The 25,875-nt window shown below is 50.1% G+C and overlaps 1 protein-coding gene and 1 long non-coding RNA gene across 6 annotated transcripts in view; both read right to left on the reverse strand.

Annotated features, from left to right (window-relative positions):
- Nucleotides 1-13,137, reverse strand: part of SPEN (spen family transcriptional repressor) — a 66,865-nt gene extending 53,728 nt beyond the window's left edge. For 3 of the 4 annotated variants that reach the window (XM_082328843.1, XM_082328841.1, XM_082328840.1), the window contains exon 1: nt 12,998-13,137. In XM_082328843.1, coding sequence (XP_082184969.1) covers nt 12,998-13,080 — 83 coding nt within the window. In that variant the 5' untranslated portion in view covers nt 13,081-13,137. Of the gene's footprint in view, nt 1-11,932; nt 12,148-12,997 lie in introns of those variants that run through there. The other variant, XM_082328844.1, reaches the window with a different exon arrangement.
- A 2,136-nt stretch (nt 13,138-15,273) lies between these two features.
- On the reverse strand, nt 15,274-24,679 carry LOC309598391. 2 transcript variants are annotated; one of them, XR_014230036.1, is made up of 4 exons: nt 24,256-24,679; nt 23,770-24,075; nt 21,870-22,024; nt 15,274-21,254 (listed from the first exon to the last, which is right to left on the reverse strand). It is a non-coding gene; the product is annotated as an uncharacterized lncRNA (long non-coding RNA). The 2 variants fall into 2 exon arrangements; XR_014230035.1 differs by lacking the exon at nt 21,870-22,024.
- Between the last annotated feature and the right edge of the window lie 1,196 nt (nt 24,680-25,875).

A 25,875-nucleotide genomic window follows, 5' to 3' on the forward strand; every position in this document is an offset into this window, starting at 1 on the left:
TGAGCCACAATCGCTTGTCTTTGTAGCGCTGTCACTCAGCTCCGGAGAATTTGTCAAACGATATCTCAAATGCTTAACGACAAATATGGCAACGCACACACGGCCGCCGGCCTTCGCCAGCAGCTGCGCGTCAGGGAGACCAAAGGCGGCATTTCCTAGGAACAACTCGATGCCGTGTCCCCGTACGGAGGGCTGGCTCCCAAGCCGGCGGAAGGCAGAGCCCTCGTTCCCGAGGGCACCGGACCACGCTCTGCACGGAGCTGCCACACCGCAACGCTCGGGACGCCAGAAGTCCCTCGCATCAAAACACACGCGTTTCAGTTATACCTTGAAAACTAAAAAAACTGGCTATTCGGGACTGTGGTGAAAATACTGGGAATGTTTATCTAACATACATACACACACCCCCCTCTCCTTTGATGAGCCCAACGACTGCACCATTTTCTCACACTCCTCCAAACTCCCCATCTTCCCCCAATTTTCTGAAGAAATCGGTTTAAGTGACAAAACCCACTGGGACGAGGGTACCAGTACAAAGGCTGCCAGCAACGTATGGAGCACTTCCAGCAGCCTCCAGAGGAGAGATGCAATGTATGGTATTGGCTCTCCTTATCTCCAGCTGCTACACTGTGTTAAAGACGGCTAAAAATAAAACAAATTAAATGCCTCTCTAATTCTACCTTTCTCGGCACAAAATTGCTGTTTCTGTAACGATAAGCCATCGTGAGCAGCCGGGATAGCGTTCTGGATGATCACGAGTAGGAAAGCTCGTCAGCAAGCAATAAATCCACACGACGCGAGGCTTTGGAAACCTTTACCTTCCCAAAGTCAGGCAAAATAAAAGCTCCTCGTATCACAAGGAGCGCTGGTTTCCAAGCCATGCCGAGAACAGACCTTGTGACAGCAATGACTCAGAAACATGCCCTAATTACCGAGCTCCCATAATTTTCTAGATTGCAATCTGAGATGCTTTAAAACCTGTTTAGAGTGATCTTTATTGGCTCCGCGACCTTTGGGGGGGAGAAAAACAACGTTCTTCAGGGCATTCTCTGCAGCTCTCCTCCTAGCAACCAAGATTTTCAGGGAAACCTCAAAATTCAGGAGCAGAAACCATCAACCAGGTTACGGAGCTCAGTCAGACCGCTTACGGGACCGGGGTGAGTCCTCAACACGACGCCCCTAACTCTCCCCTCCTGCCCCAGCGCCCCAATCGCTCGAACCCAGACCACTCTTGGACTTTGCAGCTCCCTTTAGCCCCCAACAGGGCTCCACGGGAAACCTCCCAGCTCCGACTACAAACGGGGGTTTTGTTAATGAGATACAGCACGTGTTCCGGCCACGCACCAAAAACAGCTAGGGCTTTGTCTACGCTCCTAATCCCTCCCCCAAGAGATGACAAAGTAGGAAATTAAAAAGCTAGCATAGGCACATTCACTGATACTTCTGATACCTCTGTTATTTAAGAGCAACATGCTCAACATATCAGATAGTCCGGCAGATAACTCTGTGCTGAAATAAGCGCCCGCTTCTTGCTTTACAGCTCAGCTGAATGCTCCATTTTAAGACACGAAGTAAGAGCGAGTCCTAATTAAGACATTTTATTTATGTCTTTATTGCAAAGTCACCGTTTGGATACTGCTGAGGTATTAACATACAAATGAAATTATTATGGACCACCAGAGAGGGAAGAAACAGAATATTTAAAACCGTTTATTCATGGTTGCTACTGTTGGTAGCAACTACTTCTTCCAATACTCAACGTAGCAGGAAATTTTTCTGCGGCCCCCGTGACAAAAACTGTTGCCACAGATAAGCTGCTCTGCCGCGGACGCATCAGGTGAAACTTGAATATAGATTCACCCGTTCCTTGAGATACAGATCAGTTCCACCTCAACAGCACCACAACACGAAACAGCATTCAACAGGGGTCCCAGCAACATTTCCACCTGAGGAAGACGACAGAGGGGAAGACGAATCCGTGCTTTGGACGCTGTATGAAGCTGCATGAATAAAAAAAAAGCCTTGGCTTGACCTCAGCAACACCTCGCCGGGCTGCATTGAACACCCTCGCCCGAGTCAGCAGTTCCGCTGCAACGTCAGGCGAAGCCAGCATTGCATCAGACCATCCGCAGGCTGCAGTCAGACACAAATCTTGACCCAACCGTAATGAAGGGTTTAACACAAAATTACCGAGTTAAAGCTGCGTAAATGTAGCTGAACGATGCAAGTTTCTCGTTCGCACGGCCACCTCAGCCAGCCAGAAAAGAGGCAGAAGCTTTGTTATTAAGGAACTTTTCCTAGCTGTCACTTCTGTACAGTTAAGGAGAAGCAAGCAAGCATGCGTAGCAGGGCTTATTGGTATATACGTTATTAAAAAAAAAAAAAAAAAAAAAATCAAAGTGGCTTTGTGAGCAGAAATAATGAAGACTCATTTCTTATGGATGCATGTCTCGAGGTCGAATTCTCCGGCGTCCAATAACTGCCAGTTCCCACTGCAGCTTTTCCCACGGTCAGGAACACCTCTCTCCCATGTGGATTCTTTAATGTCTAATAAGGGTTGCACTCTCGCTGCAGCTTTTCTCTCCATGGGGCCGCTAATCAGGTCTCTCTCCTCTATTAAAACTGCTTGTTTTCACAAAACTCAAAGGAACGTCGTATCTCTGAGACTGCGAGCACCCCCTTTACCCTCAAGTTTAGCTGAAACTGGCTAACGGCTTCAAGATACATGTGCACGGCAAGATCACATCAATCTTGCTCTCCAAAGAGATGAGAATAACTACAACTATTCGTAGAACCCTGAAAAGGTTACAAAAATTTGTAGAAACCCTGCATGTTCAGCTGTGTTGTATCAAGTACGACGCGCTGTGATTCTTTATCCTCCAACCTACGCAGATGCACGGTATCACGTTACTACACGCTAGACACAGAGCCGCTGAATTCCATCGCCAGGGCATTTTTTCTTCCAGCTTAAAGCATAATCTGCAGATTTGCTTCAGGAATACCGGTGGTGATAGGCTACATTAAATGCTTTCTGCAGAGGAATCGCTCAAGCCTGTTCTTTTGTGTGACTGATTTTAGGATTTGTTTGGATTCGATTTTAAGAACGCGCTGCATCACAACTGTAGGGGAATCTCTTGATTAATCAAGTTTTTCAGTCTTACATGAAAGGGTAATTCCCCATCTCGGTTTTGCTTCTCCAAGCCCTGCTTTGCATGTATTCGGCAGCAGATGGGAGGAAAATGCAGAGTCATAACATTATGGTCTCCCTGCCATGCTGCAGAGTACTTTAAATATGTATCATCTTAAGGCTTTTCAAGTCCTGGTGCTCACTGGTTCATTCTTCTCTAGTCAAACACGAGCTTTATAACCTCTTCTCCAAGGTTTTGTACGTTTTCCAGAAAATGGTATTTAAGTAGAAAATAAAGTTTATCTGTCTCTTAGACCATCCCAAGTGACTGGATCGCTTTTCCCCCTCAAACCACGACTCAGTCTGAACAAGCGACCGGCAGCAATTCAGCCAACGGGTTTGACAACTTGAAATTCATTTTGCATCCAAGGACTCAGGCCCGTACTCACGTCACAACCCCAAAAGCTCACCTACTCCTAAAAGGGTCCCATCTTGCAACCAGGCAGGAAAAAAAGTCCCACCACCCTGAAAAAAAAAGCCCGTTCCCAGCCAGCCCAGCCTCCTCCACAAAGCCCTGTATTTAAGCCGGCCAGCCGCTCCCGTCCTGCCACACCAGCCAGGCACCCAAATACAGATGTGCAAATGTTATTTTGTTGGTTCGTGACTCACCGCTACCATCACCTTGGAGAAAGTGCTTGTTCCTGTGACTAAACCAACTGGCAGCGCAACACTCGGCGTGAGCCAGGTGTCAGCCCAAGGAAACTCCCGTTCCCCGCTGACAAGCGCCCGGTGAGAGCCGGGCACACACTCAGGTGTTTTGTCTGCAGTGACTACCTGCGCTCCAGGCGGTTTCTCCATAGGCTTTCCACAACTTTCCACAACTGAGCTCCTTAGCCAGCCAGATTTTAATGGCTTTTCTTTTGATGCAACTCAAAGTCAAGGTTTTGCAAAGCCGAGCTGAAAACAGGCTACCTTGAATTTCATGGCAATGATGGGTGAGGTTTCTCACCTCGGTTTTATGAGCTGACCTAAAGGAGGCCTCACCATACCAAAGAATTCAGCAGCCCCATATCTCGAGGTGCATGGGTACTACCAGACCTACAGGGCTCCTCCTGCGGTTTAAGGATCAGCCAGATACACCATCCCATCCGCGACACAGCCGGGTACATCACCGTAACCGCCAGGAAAGCCGCTTCCTAATTTTACGCCGCTTCGGTGAGCAGCTTCACCTTCAAATGCTTCTTTTCAAAAATTAGTCTGATGCGAGCTAGGCAAGAGCGTGAAGTGCCAGCACAAGCAAGGGACTGTAATCTCTGAATGGATGCAGAGGAAGAGATGCTTCCTGAGCTCAGCTGCTGCCAAAAACCAGCGTATCTCGCCGTACCCGCAACCGGCGTATCATCTACAACATCAGTGCTGAAACCATTTTCATTTTTTAAATGTAGCAGAGCTTCTCTGCTACTAACACTTCCAACAAGTTGCTTTAGAGTTAAGAAAAAGACCAAAGGTTTATTTAGACTATGATTACAATGAGGTTACTGTGCAGATCGTTAGCTGTCTAGATGCCTTTTAGCTGGCTTTCCAAGAGCAGTGTCTCACGCATACGAGCACAGATCCCCTGAAACGAAATCAGATGTTGATTACGTATACAAGGGAGATACTTATCCATCCTGAGCTTTTATTCTCCTCACAGTTAGGATGCTAATGAGGCCGGAAGACTTTTTTTCCTCCAAAAGACGACTACTTTAAACATACAACTTGGCAATTTATTTTTCTTATTTTGCCCTATTAACTATTACAGGTCACCCACAGCTGCCACAGAGAGCCTAAAGAGGGAACATTTAAATAAGCCTCTATGCGCTTTTTGGCAGCCGTCACCATTAATGAGGACGGGAGGCATTCACACCAGCGGCAAGAGCAGATGGACCACAGCTCGGTGCTTTGTGCCGCGCGGAAGCGGCGAGCATCTCACCAAAGACGCGTACACCGCAGTTGGGGAAATCTGTGACAGGGACACTAAGTTACTCTCAATGAGTCCCATGGATAGAAAACACGACTGGCTCAGTTTTGTACCTGGAGAAAAACTGAAGGTGATTCATCACTTGCTAAAAAAAAAAATTATAATAATTTACAGTCTAGCAGTAGCCTTTTTATTGAGCAAAAAGATCATTTCAAACCCAGCTCTGACAGGCTACCTGACCACCTTCGTGACAAGAACTTGGTGTGAACCCAGCTCTGATTTCCTACCGCGCCAGGGGATAACAAAAGACACACAAGCCCTTCTGTTTGGAGAGAGGGATACCCAAGAGGAACACACACACACAAGTTTGCACTGTCTCCATCTGTAGAGAGAGCCACCGGTACCCAACAGACAGCGGTGCAGATCATCTATTCACACTCCTTCCAGAGACGTTTGGACTTATCTGGCTTTTTAGTGTTGAGATGAGAGCACGTTCAGGGCATTTTGATCAGATTTGGAAGCTCACGCTTCAGACCTAAGCGCGCTTAAAAAAAAAAAGGCGCTTTCAATTTTAGGTTGCTACGCTTAATTAAAAAGGGGAAGAGAAATGAAGCAAAAAAGCTCCCTTTTGTTCTTAAAAGATGCCCGAGCCTTTAAACAGAAAGCAGTCATTAAGACAGACTGCTGCTCTTCTCCCACGATTAGTTTGTCTGAGCGGAAAACTGATGTTCCTTTCACATCCAAATTCTGCTGCGTTCTCACCCAAGTCACCACCAACGTTTGGACCCCGGACAAGGGACGAATGCACAAACTACAGCACAGAGCCAGCCCCACGCAACGCTACAGGACACACTTCCCAAAAACCCATCCTGCGAAGGGCGGTGTTTCAACCAAATCCAGAGACTCTGCCTTCACATTCAATCTATCCTGCTAACAGATCAGATTGCAGCTGGCCCTGGAATATATCCTGGTATATTTATGAGAAGTCTGTAACAATGTTTATTCTTTTATTAAAGGACGTTATCTTCACACTACAGGGTTTTACAGATTGCACGGGACGATTACACAGCGTTAGCAGGTTAAACAATAACTATGGAAATGCAGAAACCAAAGCAGTTGCTGTGTTTTATTCCTGGTACAGAAGTCGTCATCACATCTTAATATATTACTGCAGAACGGCGTTGGAGATGTTTTTTCAGACTCGAGGAGAGCAGAGCTGCCATTACTCACCAGGCAGACAGAAAGGCAAAACCTCCTGCATTACTCCAACAAGGTGGGAAACACTACTGACTTGTTAGCTCAGGCAAAGAAAAAAAAAGCCGCTTTTGTCCAATTTTCATTCACTGTTCAAACAGTCTTCAGAACACTACAAAGACTCGTGCAAAAGTAAGCCGGGAGGCTGGTTGTACACTGTGAATTTCCATCTTCAGGCTCATATTCCTCCCACGAGATTTCTAAATCGGCATGCCGAAGATGCAGCTAAACTCAAAATCTTATTATGGAGAGTAATCATATTTTCTAGTTTATTCCTCAGTTCATTGTTTAGGAATGTTTGCCCTTGCCGTCTTTGGTTTCAGGGCGTTCTCAGACCTCAGCAAGTTCACTGAGCTTAATAAAAAACACAAGCAAAATATCTCACAAGTGCTTATTTTTGGTAGCTACCAAACCCAGAACGTATCCACCCCGCTAGCAGCTTAACAACTTAAACCCTTGCTGCCAGCAACTCTCCCGAAACCTTTAGTAGTCCAAAACTAGCCAAGAGGGGTGACCCTCAGTTTTACCCCTTCCCAAACATCTTCAGAAGACCTTGTCTTGATATTCGTTATTTCTCAGGTGCGTCTTCATGTGCAGAAGGCATCTCCTCCTCTTCTTCACAAGCTGACAACATGTGAAACCATCGCAACAGCAAGACAGCCTACAGTTGCGACACATCAGCTCATGAAAACAAAACTCCCGAGGAGCCCCAGGTTCATCCTGACTCACCGACTCGTCCAAAATCTGCAACCTGCCCTCCGCTCATTTGGATATTTACTTCCTTTTTTATGAAAAGCCAGCTAGCGCCTCTTCGCCCTCAGCGAAGACAAGGACCTAATTTTGGACACACCTTAAGACGGCAATAAGGTCATTTGCCGGAGAACTTGGCATGACTCTCTGTCCTATGAAAAGCAAGGAGGGGAAAAAAACCAGCCCACAAGGCTATCGCAAAACAAATTTAAGCTGTTTCTCGCCCCCTGTTCTAACTTGATGAATGGATTTAATACCTGCGTAAGCCTCCAAGGACTGGTAGATTCTCAACACACGCGTCTGCTTTCTTGCGATCCGCGAGAAAGGGCGCTAGGATCACTTTATCATTGTACCAAAGGAACTCAGAGTAAGGGCAAGAAATACCAAAAGCCAGCGCCACTTTGGAGCAGCTCTCAGCGACAGCAGAAGCTGCTCTCATCAAATCACAAATAAACACCTCTGAAGAAACTTCAGAGAAGAAACAATGCCAGAAAGGCTCAGCAGATGACAGAATTCTGTAACCAAGTGACATCAACTTATCTTTCTAACAGGGCTCAGCACATAAAAACACTTCATAGCAGCTTAGTCCAAATCCACGCTCTTCCTTAAGTTACTTCAAAATAATTATACAGGCATTTCCTTGGCCAGTGTGGCGTCAACAAGCTGCCACCTCAGGTGCATGCAAAGAGCAGAATCGGGAGCAGCCGGAGGATTCACGAATCTTAAACTGTTGAGGAGCCGTCCTCTGCGTGACTCGGTCTCGGGGGAAGAAGCGGGTGGCTGCAGACCAACGCTGCTCGGTAACACCCCCGGTGCACCGCGGAGGTGAGGCCTGTCCTGCTTTATGGCGCTCGGGGAATCTATGCCAGGATCGGAATCATTGAAGGAGGTTTCGCGGAAAACAGACGTGAGCCACCACCAGAACCAGCACCACCAGAACCAGCACCGCCATCTCCCCAGTTAGCCACCGGACCGATGAACCTACACCCGGCTCTCACTAGGAACTGACTGACACTCGAGGAGGCAGGACTCGCCTCAGGTCTCCCACACCTTTCTTTCCCTTCTGATTCTGGGCAATTAATTTAATCCCCTTTGCCCTAATCCCCCAACCAAATGTCTTCCCATCATCTTCTTGGGTTTTATATTCTGCAAAACTAAGATTACTGCAAAACTGGAGGTATTTGTAAAATGCAGCACAAACAAGTCCTGATACTGCCCGATATTCTAGATGTTGCTTCAGCAAAGCACAGGCATAAATTTTACCTTCTCCCTCCCTTCAAAGGCTCTGAATTAAAGAAGGCTGGTACCTAATCTATGAAAATACCATCACTTAAAAATTATATGAATCGAGAAAGAAGACAGGAATAGTTCATTCTGTAGCCTTACTTCTGTGTTTTCCTAAAATAAAAATACATCTGGATGGAGATCCCTATATGCAAAGCTGATTCAGTATAACCACCCATGCGCTTGCGTCCTAAGTGACATCCAAGAACTAAAACTCAATTATAAGCAAGAAAACCCTGGGAACATATTTGAGAGTTTAACTAGAAAAACCGGAGCTCTATGACTTCCGACTCAAGCCCGTTCCCGCGGAAAGGCGCTGCGAGACCTGCCGGTGTCACACGTGGGAAAAAGGCACCAGCCACGGTGCTGTCCCGGCAGCCCTCCCCCTAAGCAGGCAGGGAGGTTTTTCTTCTCGGTGCTCAGAGCCAGCACACGCCAGCAGCAGCCGTAACCGCTCTGCCCCGCGCACAACCCGTAGAAGAGCTGACCCAAATCCCGCTACTCCACCTTCGTCCGTAGTGGTGACGGAGGGAGCGGAAAGCACAGAGATTTCATGTTCCCAGGCTGAATTCACACTCCCAGCCATCAAGACAAAACAATTTCTTGTAAACTGACCAAATGTTTTCTAGAAGTTATTGAAAACAAACATGCACTCGCCCTTATGCCAGTTTTTCCCAGAGCAACTCCTCAGAGCAGTTGTGTTTAAAACGCCCACTTCTCCTGGAGGTATCCTATGCATCTCCTCAAAACAGAGATCAGAACAAGGCGAAGCCAGAAAAGCACATTTTCTCAATGGAAACCTTAACAAGTTATTTGTCTTCTCAGAGACTGCGCTGATCTGCAACTTATTTCTAACGATTTTAAAGGAGCGCGTCTGTTTCCTGAAATCCGGGGCTCCTCCTGGACTGGGGTGCCTCTCTGAATGTCTTAATTCCCCCCCAGAATAGGAGATGGCATACCAAAGTCACATGCTTCATAATTAAGAGGCTTTTACTCCTCTTGCCCTTTAAAACACCCATAAAGGGACAAAGCCACGTTCTTTCCAATAACTGGAAGAAAACACAGGGCGGGGGGGAAAAAAATATATATGGAAGGCCAGCGCTTGGGCTGGGGACAACTGTTACTATATTTAGTCGCCTTGTTCTGCAAGCTGCCGAGCATCTGTTTCAATGATGGTGAATGACATTTTTCCTGCTAGTCAAGACAGCATTAATTAGGTGAACCCAAATGATTGCTACCACCGCTTCCCCGAGCGCCGAGCTCTCATCTCCCATATCCTAACACAGATTCGCTGCTTATTCCGTCTTAACAGCAGACCTCCAATCCTGGCACCGCTTGCTTTCGTATTCGGGAATGCCTTAATAACTCATTGGAAAGAAAACACAGCACATTAGAAAGAAGTTTTTAAGAAGGGAGTATCTGGGTACAAAAGAGAAAGCCCGTAACAATTTCAACTTGTTCAAACACACAGAAAATCATTCTTTTGCAATCCCCTTTAACATCAAGACAATAGATTTAAAAAAAGGGCTTTTAAGGAAAAAAAAAAAAAACACTGCTTACGTCAGCTGGCGTTTCTCGAGACCAGCTTCAATATTCTCTCATTTGAGAGGAGAATTCATAAGCAGAGAGCGTTATTTCAATTCACACTGAACAAAGCCTATCACGAGCGTTTTGCAAAAAAATACAGCGTCTGCAAAACGCCTCTTTCATCTTAATTCCTTCCTCAAAAGAATTACTCGCGAGACTGCAAACCCAAGCAAGGTTCCCACAGTAACTGGTTAATCGAAGGGGGAGGGGGAAGCAGCAAACCCCTCGCACTGAATACATCCATCTGCTGGCTTTTAAGTTTTAGGAGTCTTCCTTAAATTTTTGCTTCTTTAGCAACAAAATGGTTGTGTTTCTCAAACTTGCCCCTAGCAGAGACTGTGCAACAGCAAGACCGCTTGCGTAGAGGCTTTAATATGGAAATGACAGTATTTCCTAAGCCAAGTGGAAAAACAAAACACTCCCGTGGGTTGCACGGAGGCTTTAGGAGCGACACTATTCCCCAGCCCTCGGAGCTGAGATTTGCAGCAATATTGCCCCAAATTCTTCCTCCTGCTGCCGCGGCTCGGCCTCTCCGCACGCTCTTCACCCTGTTCTCAGGCTGGGGGATGGGTGGGAACCGGGTTTCGCCAAGCCCAGCGCCATCTGAAAAGACTTTCTCTCCAAACTAAATTGTCCTTTCCGAGGAGGGAGCCTTCCACATCCCATCTCCACGCTCAAGGCAGCCGCCTTCCCTATGGATATACCCACCGCGCCATGCAATCCTTGTGTAACGTGTCCCTTCCCCCCGGCGAGCACCAGCATACAAAGGAAGCCTTGCTCCATTGTCCACCTACAGCACCTATACATCGAGCCTGAAACCCAGCCCAACGTACACCCCTTTACGCCTTCTGCAGCCGCAAGTATTTCAGTGTTTACATCCCCAAAAGGGCTATGGAGGCGGGGTGTCATCTCCCCCCATGCGTTCGTACCTGCACCCACAGCCAAATGTTTTGAAGCCTATTTTAGCTGTGTTTACTTGCCCGAGATCAGCCTCACCCAAACGCACCGATCCCGGTTAAAAATCAGTTTTGAAAAACAGTGAGAAATGGCAGGAACGAGGGGGGTTTGCCTGTTTGCCAGCCTCCTTCCCAGACCTCCCATCGAAACTCAGGAAGGTAAAAACAACCAAAAAAAGGTAATTAACAATTCAGCACCTGCCATTTTTTTCCCATCCATCTCCAAGCAACAGTACCATAGCAACTTTTTTCCTGCTTTAATACATCTCACAAAAGGAGGCGGACTGGACAAAGTAAGACCCAGGAATGTCAAATTTCCACTTTTGAGTGCCTATTCCTTCACCTAGCTATGCCTGGAATTGAACAAACAACCCCGGAGCGGGTTTTCTTTCCCCAAAAACCCTGCCTTTGTACGACGCTGGCTCACGTAACCTGGACCGACGGACAAGACAAACCACCTCGACTGCAGAACCACCATCCCGCGTGCCGGCACGGACGACGCGCCGATTCTGGGCTCGGGGGAGAAAATAAAAAGGCGAAGCTCTATTAGAACAGGGCGATTCCTGAGTGTTGATGATGCCAAGACTGGGTTTTGCTGCTGCCGCTGCAGCTCAGGCCAGGAGGATGGAGGGGACCCCCGGGGGTTCCTCCCTGCACCCCCGGGGTGACCCCAGCTCCCCCCTCCGCCACAACCGGGGCCCCGCCGCCATTTTAGAGACCGGTTGGCCAGAGCTCTGCAGCGGGGAGGGGGGATCCGGGTCCCCCCGGTCCCCCCCGGGGCGGCAGGCGAGCAGGAGCCGGGGCAGAGGCGGCAGGCACCCTCCTTCCCCCCCCTCGGTGTCACCGCATCTATTTTTCCCATGGTGACTCATTATTAAGGACGCTCCGTCATTTTTCCAACGCAGGAAGATTAAAGGAAGCTTCAAAATCCTTTTTTTTTGGGGGGGGGGGGGGGGGGGGGGGAGGTTGTTGTTAAAACAACCGTGAGCTGAGCAGCCACCCTGGGCTCCTTACCTCCTTTTTCTCCTAAAAAAATTTTTAAAAATTAAAAAAAAAAAGCTTCCAGCGTGGGGTGCCGGGCATCAACTTTGTGCGAGAGCATTTCCCGAGGAAAACGGTGTTGCTGAGGCGGCGGGGAAGAAGCCTCCTCCTCCTCGCACGAAAAGACGAAGGGAGGAGGGAAAAAAAATACAACCATGCGAACAGCTACTACTTCCTTATGAGCGGGATTAATCTATGCAACGAAAAAAAAAGGGAGAATAATAAAAAAAAAAAAAACCCAAACAATGTAAGAAGGAGTCCAGAGTGCTTCCCGCGTGGAGGGGTCCGGGGAGCGAGGCGTTTTCTTCGTGGATTTGGGTGGTTTTTGAGAGTCACGTTTTTGCAGCTGCAGGCGCTTCGGTTCCCACCGTTGGCTGCACCTCGGGGGGAGCAGGCAGCATCCTCAGGGCCGGGGTGGCTCCAGACGGAGGGAAAACACAGTAAAAAAGCGGGGAAAATAAAAACAACTCCAGACGTTGAATCATTTAAAAAAAAAAAAAAAAAAAACCAACAACAACCACCAAAAAAAAAAAAGGCACTGGAGAAGCAAGATGGCCAGGCTGAGGGCTGCCTCCGAGGCACCGCGCACCCCCCTCGGCGTGGAATCCACTCCGAGCTCCGGCACGCCGCTCCTCCGCTCTTTTTGTGGTTCATTTTCAGCCCTCGCTGCTGCTGCTGCTGTTGTTGTTATTATTATTATTGTTATCATCTTTTCCTCCGCTCCGGCAGGGCTCCCCGCAGCTCCGTCCACGCCGCCAGCCCTCCGCGGACGATCCTCGCCATGGCGCGGGGGTTATTTACAGCGATTTTGTTTTCCTCCTCCTCTCCACAGGCCGCGGGAGCCACCGTCCCCCCGCATTCCTCCTTCCCCCCCTCCTTTTTTTTTTATTTTTTAAAATTTTTTTTTACGGCTTTTTTTCCCCTCAAAGGGAGGGAAGGGGGGCAGCGCGGAAAGGGCCTCCCCGGGGGCAGGGTGGGGAGAGCGGCCCGAAGGCGCGGGAAGGACCGGCGGACCCCCCCGTCCCCCTCCCCACTCACCGCTTGAAGTGCTCGATGATCTTCTCCTCACGCACGTTCTCCGGCAAGTTGCCCACCCAGAGGTGCCTGGTTTCCCGGACCATGCTGCGCGGCGCGGGGCGAGCCCGCCGCCCCTGCTCCGGCTCCCGGCCGCCGCCGCCTCCCCCCGCCGAGCGCTGCCGGCCGCTCGCCGCCCGCCGCCGCCTCCGCCTCCTCCTCCTCGCCGCCCTCCGCCTCTTCCGCCGCGGGGCCCTGCCGCCCTCAGCGCCGCCGGCTGCCTCCCCCCGCGGCGGCGGCGGCGGACGACACCATCCCCTCCGGGGGGGCCCCCTGGCTGGCGGGCCGGCTGGCGGGCGGCGGGCTCCCCCTCCGCCGCCGCTTTTCTTCCTCCCGCTCTGCCCCCGCCGCGGCCCTCGCTCGCTCGCTCCCGCTTCCTCCTCCTCCTCCTCCTCCGTCAGCGGCAGCGCGGCGCCCCCCCCCGCCGCCGCCTCCTCCTCCCCCCCTCCGCGCTCCCGCTCCTCCGCCGGCCCCGCTCCCTCGCGCCGCGCGGCCCCCCCCTCCCCTCCCTCCCCTCCCCGCGCCTCTCGCGGCGCCACACGGGGGCCCCCGCGCAGGCGCACTCCCGCGCTCACCCCCCCCGCCCCGCGCGCGCCGGCGGAGGCGGAGCGCGGGCGCGCAACGCCCCGCTCCCGTGCGGGGGGGGGGGGGGGGGGCGATGGAAAACATGGGGGGGGTCTGCAGCTAAAGGGGGGCTGTGCGGAAAATAAACGGGGGGCTAGGCAAAAAATACAGGGGGTGCATTGCAAAAAATAAAGGGTGCATTGCAAAACGGGGGGGTGCATTGCAAAACGGGGGGCTATGCAAAAAATACGGGGGGGCTGCATGGCAAAAAATAAATGGATTGCGTTGCAAAAATAAAGGGGGTGCACTGCAAAAAAAAAAAGGGGTGCATTGCAAATAAAGGGGGTGCACTGCAAAATGAGGGGGTGCACTGCAAAAAATAAAGGGGTGCATTGCAAATAAAGGGGAGTCTGTGCAAAAGATAAACGGGGTGCTAGGGAAAAAATAAAAGGGGGCTACGCAAAAAATACAGGGGGGCTGCATTGCAAAAAAATAAAGGGATTGCATTGCAAAATGAGGGGCTATGCAAAAATAAAGGGGGGCTGCACGGCAAAAAATAAAGGGGGTGCACTGCAAAATGAGGGGGTGCTATGCAAAAAATAAAGGGGGGTTGCATTGCAAAGAAAGGGGGCTGTGCAAAAAATAAATGAGTGCATTGCAAATACAGGGGGGCTGTGCAAAAAATAAAGGGGGGCTGCATGGCAAAAAATAAAGGGATTGCATTGCAAAATGAGGGGGTGCTATGCAAAAATAAAGGGGTGCTATGCAAAAAATAAAGGGGGGCTGCTTTGCAAAAATGAGGCGGTGCTATGCGAAAAATAAAGGGACTGCGTTGCAAAAAATAAAGGGGATACACTGCAAAAAAAGGGGGGCTGCACTGCAAAAAACAGGGGGCTTGCAAAAAATAGAGGGCTGCATTGCAAAAACGGGGGTCTATGCAAAAAATGAAGGCATTACACTGCAAAAAATAAAGGGGTCACAATGCAAAAAAATAAAGGGGTGCTATGCAAAAAATAAAGGGGTGCTATGCAAGAGCAAGGTCCCGCTGGCACCCAGCGCCCCGTCTGCACCGGGGCTGCGAGGGAAACGCTCAGAGGGGCTCCCCCCAGCCGGGGGGTCCGTGAAACCCACAGCCCCCCAAGAAACGGGGGCCGTCAGGGTCTCCCCGTCCCGAGGCACAAACCATCTTCACCCCTCGCTGCGATCGGCGGGAGCAAGTAAAAAAAATATCACTCGCCCGGCCGTTCGGGAGCCTATAGCTCCGTGTATCTGTAACGGCTCCAAAATTCAGAGCTATCGGCAACCCCGAGCGGGGCTGGGAAGTCACCGAATCCTCCCAGCTGCCCAAAAAACTTCCCTCCGCTGAAACGGGGAGGCCACGTCGCCCCGAGAACGGCGCGAAAGAAACTCCCGCTTCCGCTCCCCCGGGGTTTTTGCAGAAGTCTTTAATTAAAACGGGGTGAAGAAAACGCCGGGTGCGACGATTACCCCGCTTGCAGGAGGTAAGCGACTCGCGCGTCGCGCCCCGGCCCTGCTCGCAAGGCGGCTCCGCAACGTGGACCTAAACGTTTTCCAACCCCGAGGGTCTCGTTTTCCACCAAAACGTGCCTCGGTGCGGAGAAAACCCACCCATTTCTGTCCCCCAAAAGGAAAATGCCCAACCCATTACCGCCGCCAGATTCCGAGCAGTTTGAGGTTGGGATAAACCCGAACACGCACCCAGGGCCAGGAGTAATTTTGTTTTTTTGAAGCCGGTTAGCTGCTTTCACCAGAGCGCAGACCGTTATTTCAGTATTTTCCTTGGCCAAAGCCTCCTGACGGGGCTTTTTTATTGATTAAAACCATGTTTTATTTTGCGGGGTGAGCGGCCTTTGCCGCCCAAGTCCGCCTCGACAACTGGTCCACGTCACCAAGCCACAGGTGGTTTAGCAAACGTGCAGATCTCGATTTAATCGGATCTCTGACGCGCAGCGACTCGAGCCTCGGCGGACCCGAGCCACAGCCCCAGCAGCTGCGAGCCCATCCCTTCCCAGCCCCGTGCCTCGGTTTCCCCAGTGCGGACGGGCGTTACGCTGCTCCGCCAAACTGAGATCTACTGATTAATCAAAAAAAACCAATTAAAAAAACCCCAAAACTCTTTGCACGCACACCATCTATTATTTAAAACATGTGATGGAGCCACGCGCGCGCGAGAAAACGCGCTGCCGACGCGCTCCACCAGCGCTTTCCACCGTGCGTTTCTCCGTGGAACTGGGCTTGGCTTTCTGGTTTAGCTGGTCAGAAGCCCGAAGAGCGGTCGCTACGCGCCTGCACCTTTGACGGGCTCCACGGGCACCTGTTTCCGAGAGGAAAATACCCAAACCACGCGTCAAAACGGGTGCACGGCGGCTCCCAGGTCCCTCAAAGAAACCTCCCGCGGGGCCACCGCTGTCCCAGGGCCACCTCGCAGGCAGGCGGGCCGGGAGGGACATCCACGGATGGCGAACAAAGCCACCGACTCTGCTGACAGAAGAGACAGGCGGAATGAGCGCTGGAAGGGGCTCCCGTTCCACGAAAGCCAGCTGGAAGAGGAGCGCAAAGCCCGGCCGGCGATGCAAAACGAAGCTCTGGACCATCCTGATACTTTTCAAACGCTTTGGGGGGAAACTGCTCCCGATTACAACACGCGACCGCGCTGGCGATGCCGCTGTAACCGGATCCCTCCGACTCGTTCGAAGATTTTAAAGAACACAGACGCAGGCTAGAGACGAGAGCGAGAATAACCGTCCCCTCAGCAGGCCAGAGGCGCCTCGACAAAGGACGCGTCTCACGTGGCACCAACCGACGCCGTCCTCGCCACCGCAGAAGGGACGAGCGTTCGTGCCAGCCCGCTGTCCTGCCGCTGGCGACAACACGACGAGCACCTAGGGGTGAGACAGGGCCACGCATCCCTGCTCGCTGCCCTTCCCAGAGGGGCAAACGGCCGAGGAAGAGGAGACTTGGGCTGCTCTCCATCGCCCGATGGCCTTCGGCCTTCAGGACACGCGAGGGCAGGGCCCGGTGCACCGCAAGGCGCAATTTAAATTAGTCATGGCCGCGCGGTGGGCGTAGCCGCGAAGCCGGCTATCTCCGGGCATCTCGGCCAACCCCGCAGTTAAACATTTGGACGTCTCTTATCGGCGCTTGGAGAGGATTAAAACGCCAGGTCATATATTAATGAGGGAGGAGGTTATAAACCCATCTCAGCTTGAACACCGTGTTCACATCAAGAAAAGCAAAGCAAGAACAGGCCAGATCAAAAGAGGGCCATTAAAGGTGTGAGAAAGTGGTGCTGCCATATAAGGAGCTAATAAAGTTAGCAGCTCTCCAGTTTAGAGGGGGGAAAAAAAGGGCAGGAGAATCAGAAAACATCCTTGGGGTCCACGCGAACAGCCAGAGGCAGCCTCGCTTGGAGGAGGAAACGTCAGTAAATAGAAGCGAGCAGGCGACGCTTGAAAAGGCAAGTTCGTACGTTTTTAACGCGACGCCTTGCCCAAGCGGCGCAGCTCGCCGCCACGTGTCGCCGGGACTGCTCGCCAAACATTTAAAAAAGCAAAGATTAGATACCGAACAAGGACAGCAACCAGAGCTGTATTTGCTAAGACCGTAACTTCCTATACTTGGCTCCGGCTTAGCAAGAGCTCTGCGCTTTGTGCTCGCAGCGGCAGCGCAGCCGGAGGTGGGGAAGGGAGGCATTAATTACGCCTCTCCCCGTAGCTGGGGACGCCGGCCAGCCACGTCGACCGGGGACTCGCGTGGATTACAGCGGTCACGCTAGCGGCATGCGACGATCATCCCCACCGGCGTCCAGTACGCCTCCGGCTCGCTCTGCTTTTCACCCGACGACAGGAGGTTACCCCGACCAGAGCCCTCCGACATCACCAGAAACACGCGGAGCGTTTCTTTGTTCGAGCCGGCCAGCTCCAGCCACCATCTTGTCATTATAAAACGTATTTACGTGCCTTTCCTGCTCATTGACTATATTTATTAAAATGACAGCATGGCAGCTGAATATCAAATTGCCAGCTAGGCTTTTATCTCATTTTTAAGCCAGCCTGAATTACTGGCCTAATTTTATTGCTTACCCATTACGTTTTATGCAATGGATAATTTTCTCCAAGAAGGAATTGGTGCTGTTTGATATTTGGGCTCATTTGTTGCCAAGAGAGAGGCTATCTGCTTACACACTGATAAGGCTTTGAACACGAAGCCTGGTTCTGGATCCCAAGCAACACAAATACAGGATTTGTATTCATAGCCCTATTGATTGCAGTTCTTTCCTCTTTGAGGGTCAGCGCTCCACATCTTCACGAGGAGACGACTCTGTCCAGAAAACTCCCTTCGTGCTTTTGAAACCCAGTATTTAGTAATTTATTTTCAAACGCTCCTCCCCGCTGGACTTCACGGTGGTGTTCTTATCCCCACGGTACCGGGGATGGGAGCTGCCCCAAAGCACCGCCGCTGTAGCTGGCGGGTTAGCACCAGTTACCGCCTGCAGCACGGGAAACGCAGCTCAGGAGCCCCTGGAATTTGGTTTACACTGAACCCATTTGTATATATATAAAAGCACACTTCTGTTTTCAAAATACTTCGCTATACAAAAACAGACGTTCCTTCAGCAGCAGAGTACAGCCTGATCGCTGAGCCGCGCGACCAAAGCACCGCGTGCCGTCACAGCACCGCAGAAGAGCTGACTCTCGGTCACTGTATAGCAGATGTATTAGAATTAATACCTATTTTTTTGCCTGTTGTTGGGAAAAATTAGAAATATCACAGTACCGGCTTCTGCCCTGCTTCCCTTGCCCCCCAACTTCTGTGCGACCATGAACCAAAGAGCTGTACCTGCTCACCTCGCAAGGGTTTTTCCCAAACACGGGGCATTTCACCAGCTAGACAGAGAGGATCTCAGTCTTCCAGGCTGCAAAATATTACATTTTAGGGGAAAACCAAAGAAAACAAAACCAAAAAAAGCCAGCCCCACGTGATTTGATACCCAAACACGACAACTGCAAAGGATATAAATCCCCTAGGACTGGATAGATCTCCTGTACTCTGCCATTTTTTACTTTTCCCATTGCTGTATGACCTCTACATAAAAGCCCTGTGTGCAACGCCCGGCAAAAATCACAATAATTATGCTGGAGACGTTGCAGTCCAAACCTGTGAGCTAAAGGCTGTTCTTCCCCACGTTCCCCATCGGATTGATCGGCACACCCAGCGCAAAATAAATACCGAGCCAGCCACCATCAGAGCTTTTGTTTCGCCAAACACCACTTTGATACCGAAGCAAGTTGACCGTGTTTTAAACGGAGCACGTTTACACGGTTATTGCTCTTTCCCCTCAGAGAAAAGCACACAAGAAAAATACTTGTGCATCGAGACCTGCTGCGCTCAAAAACCTCTCCGGCAATACGGCGCAGGAGAACAGTTTCTCGGCGAGCTTTGGCTTTCGTTTTACCTCTGCAGGTCTCACGATGCCGCTTTTTAACTCTTCGGGATAACAGGAAAGCTTGAAAGACTGCGGTTTCCCCCCTTACGGAGGAGGAGCAGAGGTTTCTATCACTTGCTTGCTTTTTGGCACCGGAAATTCAGGTTTTGTTTGGCTTGGAAACCTCACGGATGTAGTTCTAGTAACTCTTCAGTCCAAAGCAGAGGGTGGTAAAAGTTCAGCGCTCACAAGGTAATTCTCACTCGTTTGTCCTTAACTGCCAAAGAAAAGTAATTCCGAGTCCCACAGGGTGTGCCAACCTGAAAAACGTGGAAACATCCCCAAGAGCCAGCGTCTCGGTCCACCGGAGCTCCGTGCCAGCGAAGGCCGCTGATGAGCACGAGGCGTACCTCCACAGCAACACATCCCTAACGAGAGAATAAAATTAATATCCCTGTCCACGCTGGTTTATTTCAAGTATAGACGAGGCTTTAGGCACAGGAGCTACTGGCAATTTTCACGTACACCACACAGCGACTCTCCACCGCAGGGAGCAGGGTATGAAATCCGGCCCGGACACCTCATACTTACCCTCTGCTACATTTTTCCCAAAAAAGCATAAAATCATAGCTGCGCTAGAAATCACCGCAGCAACCAGACTGCCTCACTGGCAGCGAAATCGCTGCATTTCTCCTAAGGTGTTGCTCCAGCTTAGCAGGGAAGGGCCTCTCCGCTGGTCAGCCAGAGGCATTCATGCAACACCGATGCCAATATTCTCATTAAGGGAGGCTAACGAGAAGGTGCCGATACCTAACACTCCTTGCGCACTAACGATTGCCGGGACTCTGCGCCTTGAAGTCATGTGTGACCTAGGAGAGCCCAGCACCAGGTGCTTTTTATTACCTTTTGCAACACAACAAAAGAAATTGTGCCCAATAAGGAAGCATTTTCCTTCTTCCCGGCAAGCGAGCATGACTTTGAGGAATCGGAGCGAGTTCACGGGGGGGGGGAAATAATAGTTCAAGGGGATGCTGATCTTCACCAACACGATTTAGGATGTTGCAACGCTCCCTCCGACCTGAGCCCGTTGCCTTTGCCTGTGCAAAATTAGGAAGAATACACTATCGCGTGTAGGTCTGTTGGCTTGTAGGGAAAGGGGCCCCACAGCTTTACTCCCTGGAGGCAACCGTTCTCCCCACCCCTTTTGTGTGTATTTTTTTTTTAAAACGTGCCACACATCAGCACAATGCTGACAACTGCATTGTATGTTTTCTGCCTATGCAGCAGTTCAAGAGCACACAACTCTGGAAGCCAGTTTTTTTTCAAAGGAGAAAGGGGGAGGGAGCTGTCCTTTGCTATACCGTTTTAATTGCACGGCTTGCTCTTCTACGTGACCACAGGGAAGGGAAAAAAACACTAAAGTTTAAAAACAGCACCATTTTTAGCATCCAAAAGGATCAAACTCCGTCTTCTCTCACAAGATACAGTGGAGCTTAGAGTAAAAGCTACCACAGGCAAGAAAAAAAAATATAAATCACCAGGGTTTCTCCTCTGGAGTTGGAAGTGACCCCAGAAGACAGCTCATCTGTCCTTGCTCACTGCTGTTACGGTCTCTACCTTTCCACACCTGCTAATGCAGAGATACCAGCGCTGAAAAAGGAAAATGGAGGGAAGGGTACGAAAAGCCGGACCGTCAGTTTTTCCACCTGCCAGCAGCAGCTCGACGGAGCCTCGGTGGCACTGCTCCAAACAGCAGCGACCGGAGCACATTACCAGCCTTCGCAAATAAAGCTAATAGTTAATATCTCACACGCACATGCGTTATACGGATAGGACTGGCAAACACAGCTTCCTTTAAAAATAAGGATGACTAATCCACAGCAGTTTTTCTTTATTTTTTTTTTTTTTAAGGCCACAAGGCAGAGCTTTTTCCAGAACCACCAGCCTTTGCTTTTGCGAAACAGTAAGCGGTGGGAAGGGGAAGTCCTGGGACCTACTCACACTATCCAGACAGGAGTAACCACAGAAACATTGTGGGTTTCTGTGGCCCGTGTACAACACACACTTACACAACCAGAGCGCTGTGCCTTACCCTCCTCGGCAAGGCCAGATCCGACTGCCCAGGCGGCTCTTAGATCCCTGCGTGTTTACAATACTTACAAAGAAGGTATCTGCTGTGGAGAGGGGTTACACAAACAAGCCTCTATTTCCCTGGGAAGAAAAAAAGGAAAAAAATAAGGCAGAAGACAGCTTTCACCCATAATACTGCAACATCCCCCTGTGCTACCTGCGTCAGGGAAGGGACGCGCTGGGGAAAAGCGGCGTGCGGGGCTCTGTAATCGAAGCGGAGCATCTGCATTAGCTCGGTGGGCCCAGTCCCTCAAGCAAGGTCATTCTGGCTCTCAGGGAGAGACATTAGCGCTAGCCAGCCTGCTTTAATGCAAGGCTGTGGTCAAACCACAGCAGAGCCAGCACTAAAGGAGGTCACATGGGGACCACAAAATTAAAAAAAAAAAAAAATCTATAAGCAGAGGTTTACTGACAAGCCGGCAAGTCCACAGCTTCACTCTGGCAAAGAGCAAGAAGGGGAGCAGGCGGAGAGAGAACAGCCCAGTTCCCAGGACGTAGCAAAATATTCTGCATCTACAGAGAACACTGAACAGATTTAGGTTACAGCTTTTAGCCAGGCCCACTTACCAACCTCCCCCCCTCCCAGCTTTGCTTTGCAGCTCTAAACCCCACCGAATCTGTCATTTTTTGAAGCACTCAGAAATGGAGATTTGCCACCGACGTGATTTTTGGTGCTGGCACCATTAAAATACTTACCCACCTCACAGACAAGGGCTGTGAAATCTTAAATTTGTGAGTGTTTGCAAATGATTTTGAAAGCCTTCCAAGGAAGGTGCTGTAGGATTGTAAATCCTTCCCATTATTAATAAAATGGAGCTATTGTTCCAGCTCTAATCAAGACTTGTCTCCAGCTGGGCAATTTTAAAACGCAATTCAAAACACACACACACACACACAAAGAAAAAAACAAAAAAGGATCATGAGGAAGCTTCAACCCACAGGCTACCAAGAAAAAAAAAAAATCAGTGAAAGAGCAAGCTGTTCTTGAAGGGGAAGGGGGAAAGAAAATAAAAAATAATAACCCTGCTATTGAAAATGAATTCCAAGCGGGAGCATGTCGGGGCCGGGGGGGGAAAGCCTCCCTCCCACCGCCTGGGAAAGGTCACTTCTGCCATCGGTGCCCTCGCTACGCCAGATCAAGGCTGCGGCAGCGCGCGCGCGAGCGAGCAACCCCATCGCTGCGAGCCCAGCCTCATCCATCTCCATCAGGAGACATCTCTGCTTTTAATTTATTGAGCAAAAGGGGAGAAGAAAAAAATTTAAAAAAAAAAAAAAAAACCCAAACCAAACCCTTGCAAACACCTCCCAGCACCCTTTTCAAGGATGGGGAAATCTAGCAAGGGGGAGAGGCTTGGAAAGAGGCTGCCAGGCGGGGAGGGAAGGCAGGGAGAGGTGGTGCATCCTCTGCATCCTCCTCCTCCTCCTCCTCCTCCCCCGGCGGCAGGGACCACGCCTGCCCGGCGCTGCGGCAAAGGCTCCGCAGTGGGTGCTCCCCTCCCCCGTAGAAACTTCTGGAATAAGCAGCCAAGCTGGGGAGAGAAACCTTTATACCCGCAGAGGGGGGGGGAACCGAGAGCGAGCAATAGAGCACATAATAGAAGGGAGAGGATTGCACACGGATCGGATACATGCAGGGGAAAAAAAAAATTATATAAAAATTAAGCCCACGAGTGGCTTTGGCGGCCCCGGCTCGGCGGGGTTTTGCAGCCTGCTTGGCTTTAAATAAAACGCCCCAACACAAAAGCACAAAAAAAAAAAAAATATGGTGGTGTTTGGAGCGCTAGATGGTGGGATAAAGGAGCTGATCCCTCCTCCCGGATCTACAGCAAAGCCCTGCCATTGCAGTTCAGCTAATTTGTCCTCTCTTTTTGTTGCAATGAATTGTCTGATCCGGACTATTTGATTGCATTTGCAGCTTCAGTTACTGTGGTTGGTTTTTGTGTGCCTTTTTTTTTTTTTTTTTTCCTTTTTGGTTCTCTTTTATTGTTGTTTTTCTGGGTGTATTTTTTCCTCTTTTAATTAAAAAAAAAAAAAAATCCTCCCCAAATCTCCCAAGGAAAATCTACATCTCTGTGGAACAAATAAAACATTCAGGCACAAACTTCCACCGTGGACTGTAAAAAAGAGATGGGTTGCTTTTTGTTCTTTTTTCTTTTCTTTTTGGATGGCATTTTTTTTCTCCTGCTTTTAGGATATATTGTAGTAGAAAGCCAATGGAGGAAAACAAAGGTAATATATATATATAAAATCAAACATATATACGGGCCAAAATTACAGTGATTATATATAATTAAATCATAGTGGTTTAGGTGTGTGGGTTTATTTTATATTCTGTAATCAGTCCCTGGAGAAAGAAGATACATATATAAATCCATAGTAAATATACAGAAATATTTCTATATATGAAGAAATAAAAGAGCATCTGTATGGGCCTAAATCTGTAATTCCTGGAAAAAAACAGCAGTATTTTAGGCATTGGTTTTTAACAAAGAAGGGGCAATGTTGTAACGTAGCCTATAACAACACTGTGGTGCAGAAAAAAAGGTAAGGCAACATTAAAAAAAATATATTAAAAAAAAAAAAGTGTACGTGGTACCTTGGCTGCAGCCTCCAACAACGAGCATTTGGATGTTACGGGGTATTTTTTTTTTTTTTACGGTATTACCACGTCTGATCACACCAAGTACATGCTTTTAATTAACCGAATGGCGGGCAGGTTGTCGTGGGGAGCAAGGCGAGCGGCGACGGCTTCTTCCCTGCTCCACTCCGGCTCTGAAGATAAATCAATCCTCGGGTGTTTTGGGCTGTTGGTTTGATTCTGGTTTTGTTTTGTTTTGTTTTTTTAAGCGCGTTTGGGTATTTTCCATGCTGTGAGGAGAGCGGGAGGCGGTGGCTTCAACCCCTGTGAAGGAGAAAAACGGTGGAAAAGAAAGAATGAAGCATAAAACTACCCACCTTGGGGTGCGTGTGGTGATGATGAGGGGGGACGTGTGGAAAGAGCAATTCTGGGCCAAAAATCTTCACGCTATGAGGAAAAAAACAAAAAAAAAACAAAACAAAAAACAAAAAAAAAAAAACAAACCCTGAAATGCGACGGTGCCGGCGGGCTGCGCCGTGAGGGGAACGGAGGGGCGATGGCGCCGGAGGGCCCTGAGGCAGCGATGCTGCCCGGGAGGGGAGGCCGAGGCCTCCGCCACCCCCGCGGCCGAGTGGAAATGCGCATTTCTGGGCATTTTCACATCCTTTTGCAAAGGCGGCGGGGAGAAAAGGGAGGAGGGGAAGGAGGTGGTCAGGTTTCACCCGCAGCGCTTTCGCTGCCCGCCTGGAAGGGATACGCGCATCAGGAGGAGCCCCTCCGCCGCGCTCCTGGCACGGCTGAAGCCCGCGCTCGCCGCCTCGGCCCCCGCAGACCGCGCATCGTCCGTCCTTCCCCCCGCTGCCCGCCCGGCGCCATTTTGTCGCCTCGGCGCCGCTCGCCGTGGCCCCGCCGGGCGGCCATTTTCTGAAGCGAGCGGCGGGCGGGGGGGGCGCAGCTCCTGCAGTACCGCGGCCGCCGCGGCGCTGTGGAGGCGGCGGGGCCGGGCCGTGAGGGGCAGCCCCGGCCTCCTCCTCCTCCTCCCCCTTTTGTCAGGCAAATACCCTCCCTTTCCGTGCTTATTTCGCTTTTTCTTGACAAAACGTGGTGCCCTTAAAAGGCCGGGTGGAGGCCGATCGCCTCAGCAAGATTCAGCCTCGGACGAAGCAATCCGATAAAGGAGATTAAAGTATATTCCCCCGGCTGGGCTGTGAGGGAAAGTTTAGCCGCACGGAGAATTAAGGGATATATTTATTTTTAGGTGCTATTCCCCCCTCCTTCTCCTCCCTCCAGCTTTTTTCCCAGTGATAAATCACCGAGGTCAATAAGCCGCCTTGACAAAGAGGATAACCTCTGGGAGAAATATCTCTTTTTATCTTAATAAAACCCCTCACCTATGGGCTCTAATGGACACTCCAGCAAAATAAAGACGTAACGTAAGCTGCTTGAAGCCAGGTCTGGGTGAAAACTCTTAATTTTTGAGAAAAAGGGCTGTGGGATGCTGTAATCGGTGCTGATACGATGAAGGAAAGCTGGGATATAAAATGTCAAAGCCCCGCTCGCAGGCGTGTGCTGTGCATCTATTTTCAGAAATAGGGTGGGCTGTTTTTTCTCCTTTTTTTTTTTCTTTTTTTTTTTTTTTTTAAATAACCCAGTGTATCACCGGCAGCCTGGTAACACGCTTGCGTAATTGGCTGCATCGATTTCGCCTCGTGTTATTGAAAACGCGGGGTGCTTTAAAAATATATCGTGGTGCTGGGTGTTTCAGTTTTGCGGGGAAAATGGGAAAAAAGGAGAATATTGCATTAATTTTTTTATACCTCCCGCCTGTGCTGCATAATGAAGCTGGAGAAATTCAGGGCTTGGGTGGCTCCCAGAGTAATCCCTGCTGGTTCCCTCCCATCCCTCAGCCAGCAGGATCAGACCACTTTTCATTAAAGAAATGTTAGGTTTTTAGGTTGTGTCGAAGACGGGAAAGTGCAGAAAATGGGTCTGAACGCTCTGCGGGGAAGGATGACGCTGCAGCAAGCCGGCTGGGATATGGTTGCAATTAACCTGGGTCGACCAAAGGAAAAACCCAGTTTGCCTTCAGCTCTCTCCATCCCATTTGGAAAAAAAAAAAAACCC

The sequence above is a fragment of the Platalea leucorodia genome (genome assembly GCF_965183815.1).
Source record: "Platalea leucorodia genome assembly, chromosome: 17".
Lineage (NCBI taxonomy): Eukaryota > Metazoa > Chordata > Aves > Pelecaniformes > Threskiornithidae > Platalea > Platalea leucorodia.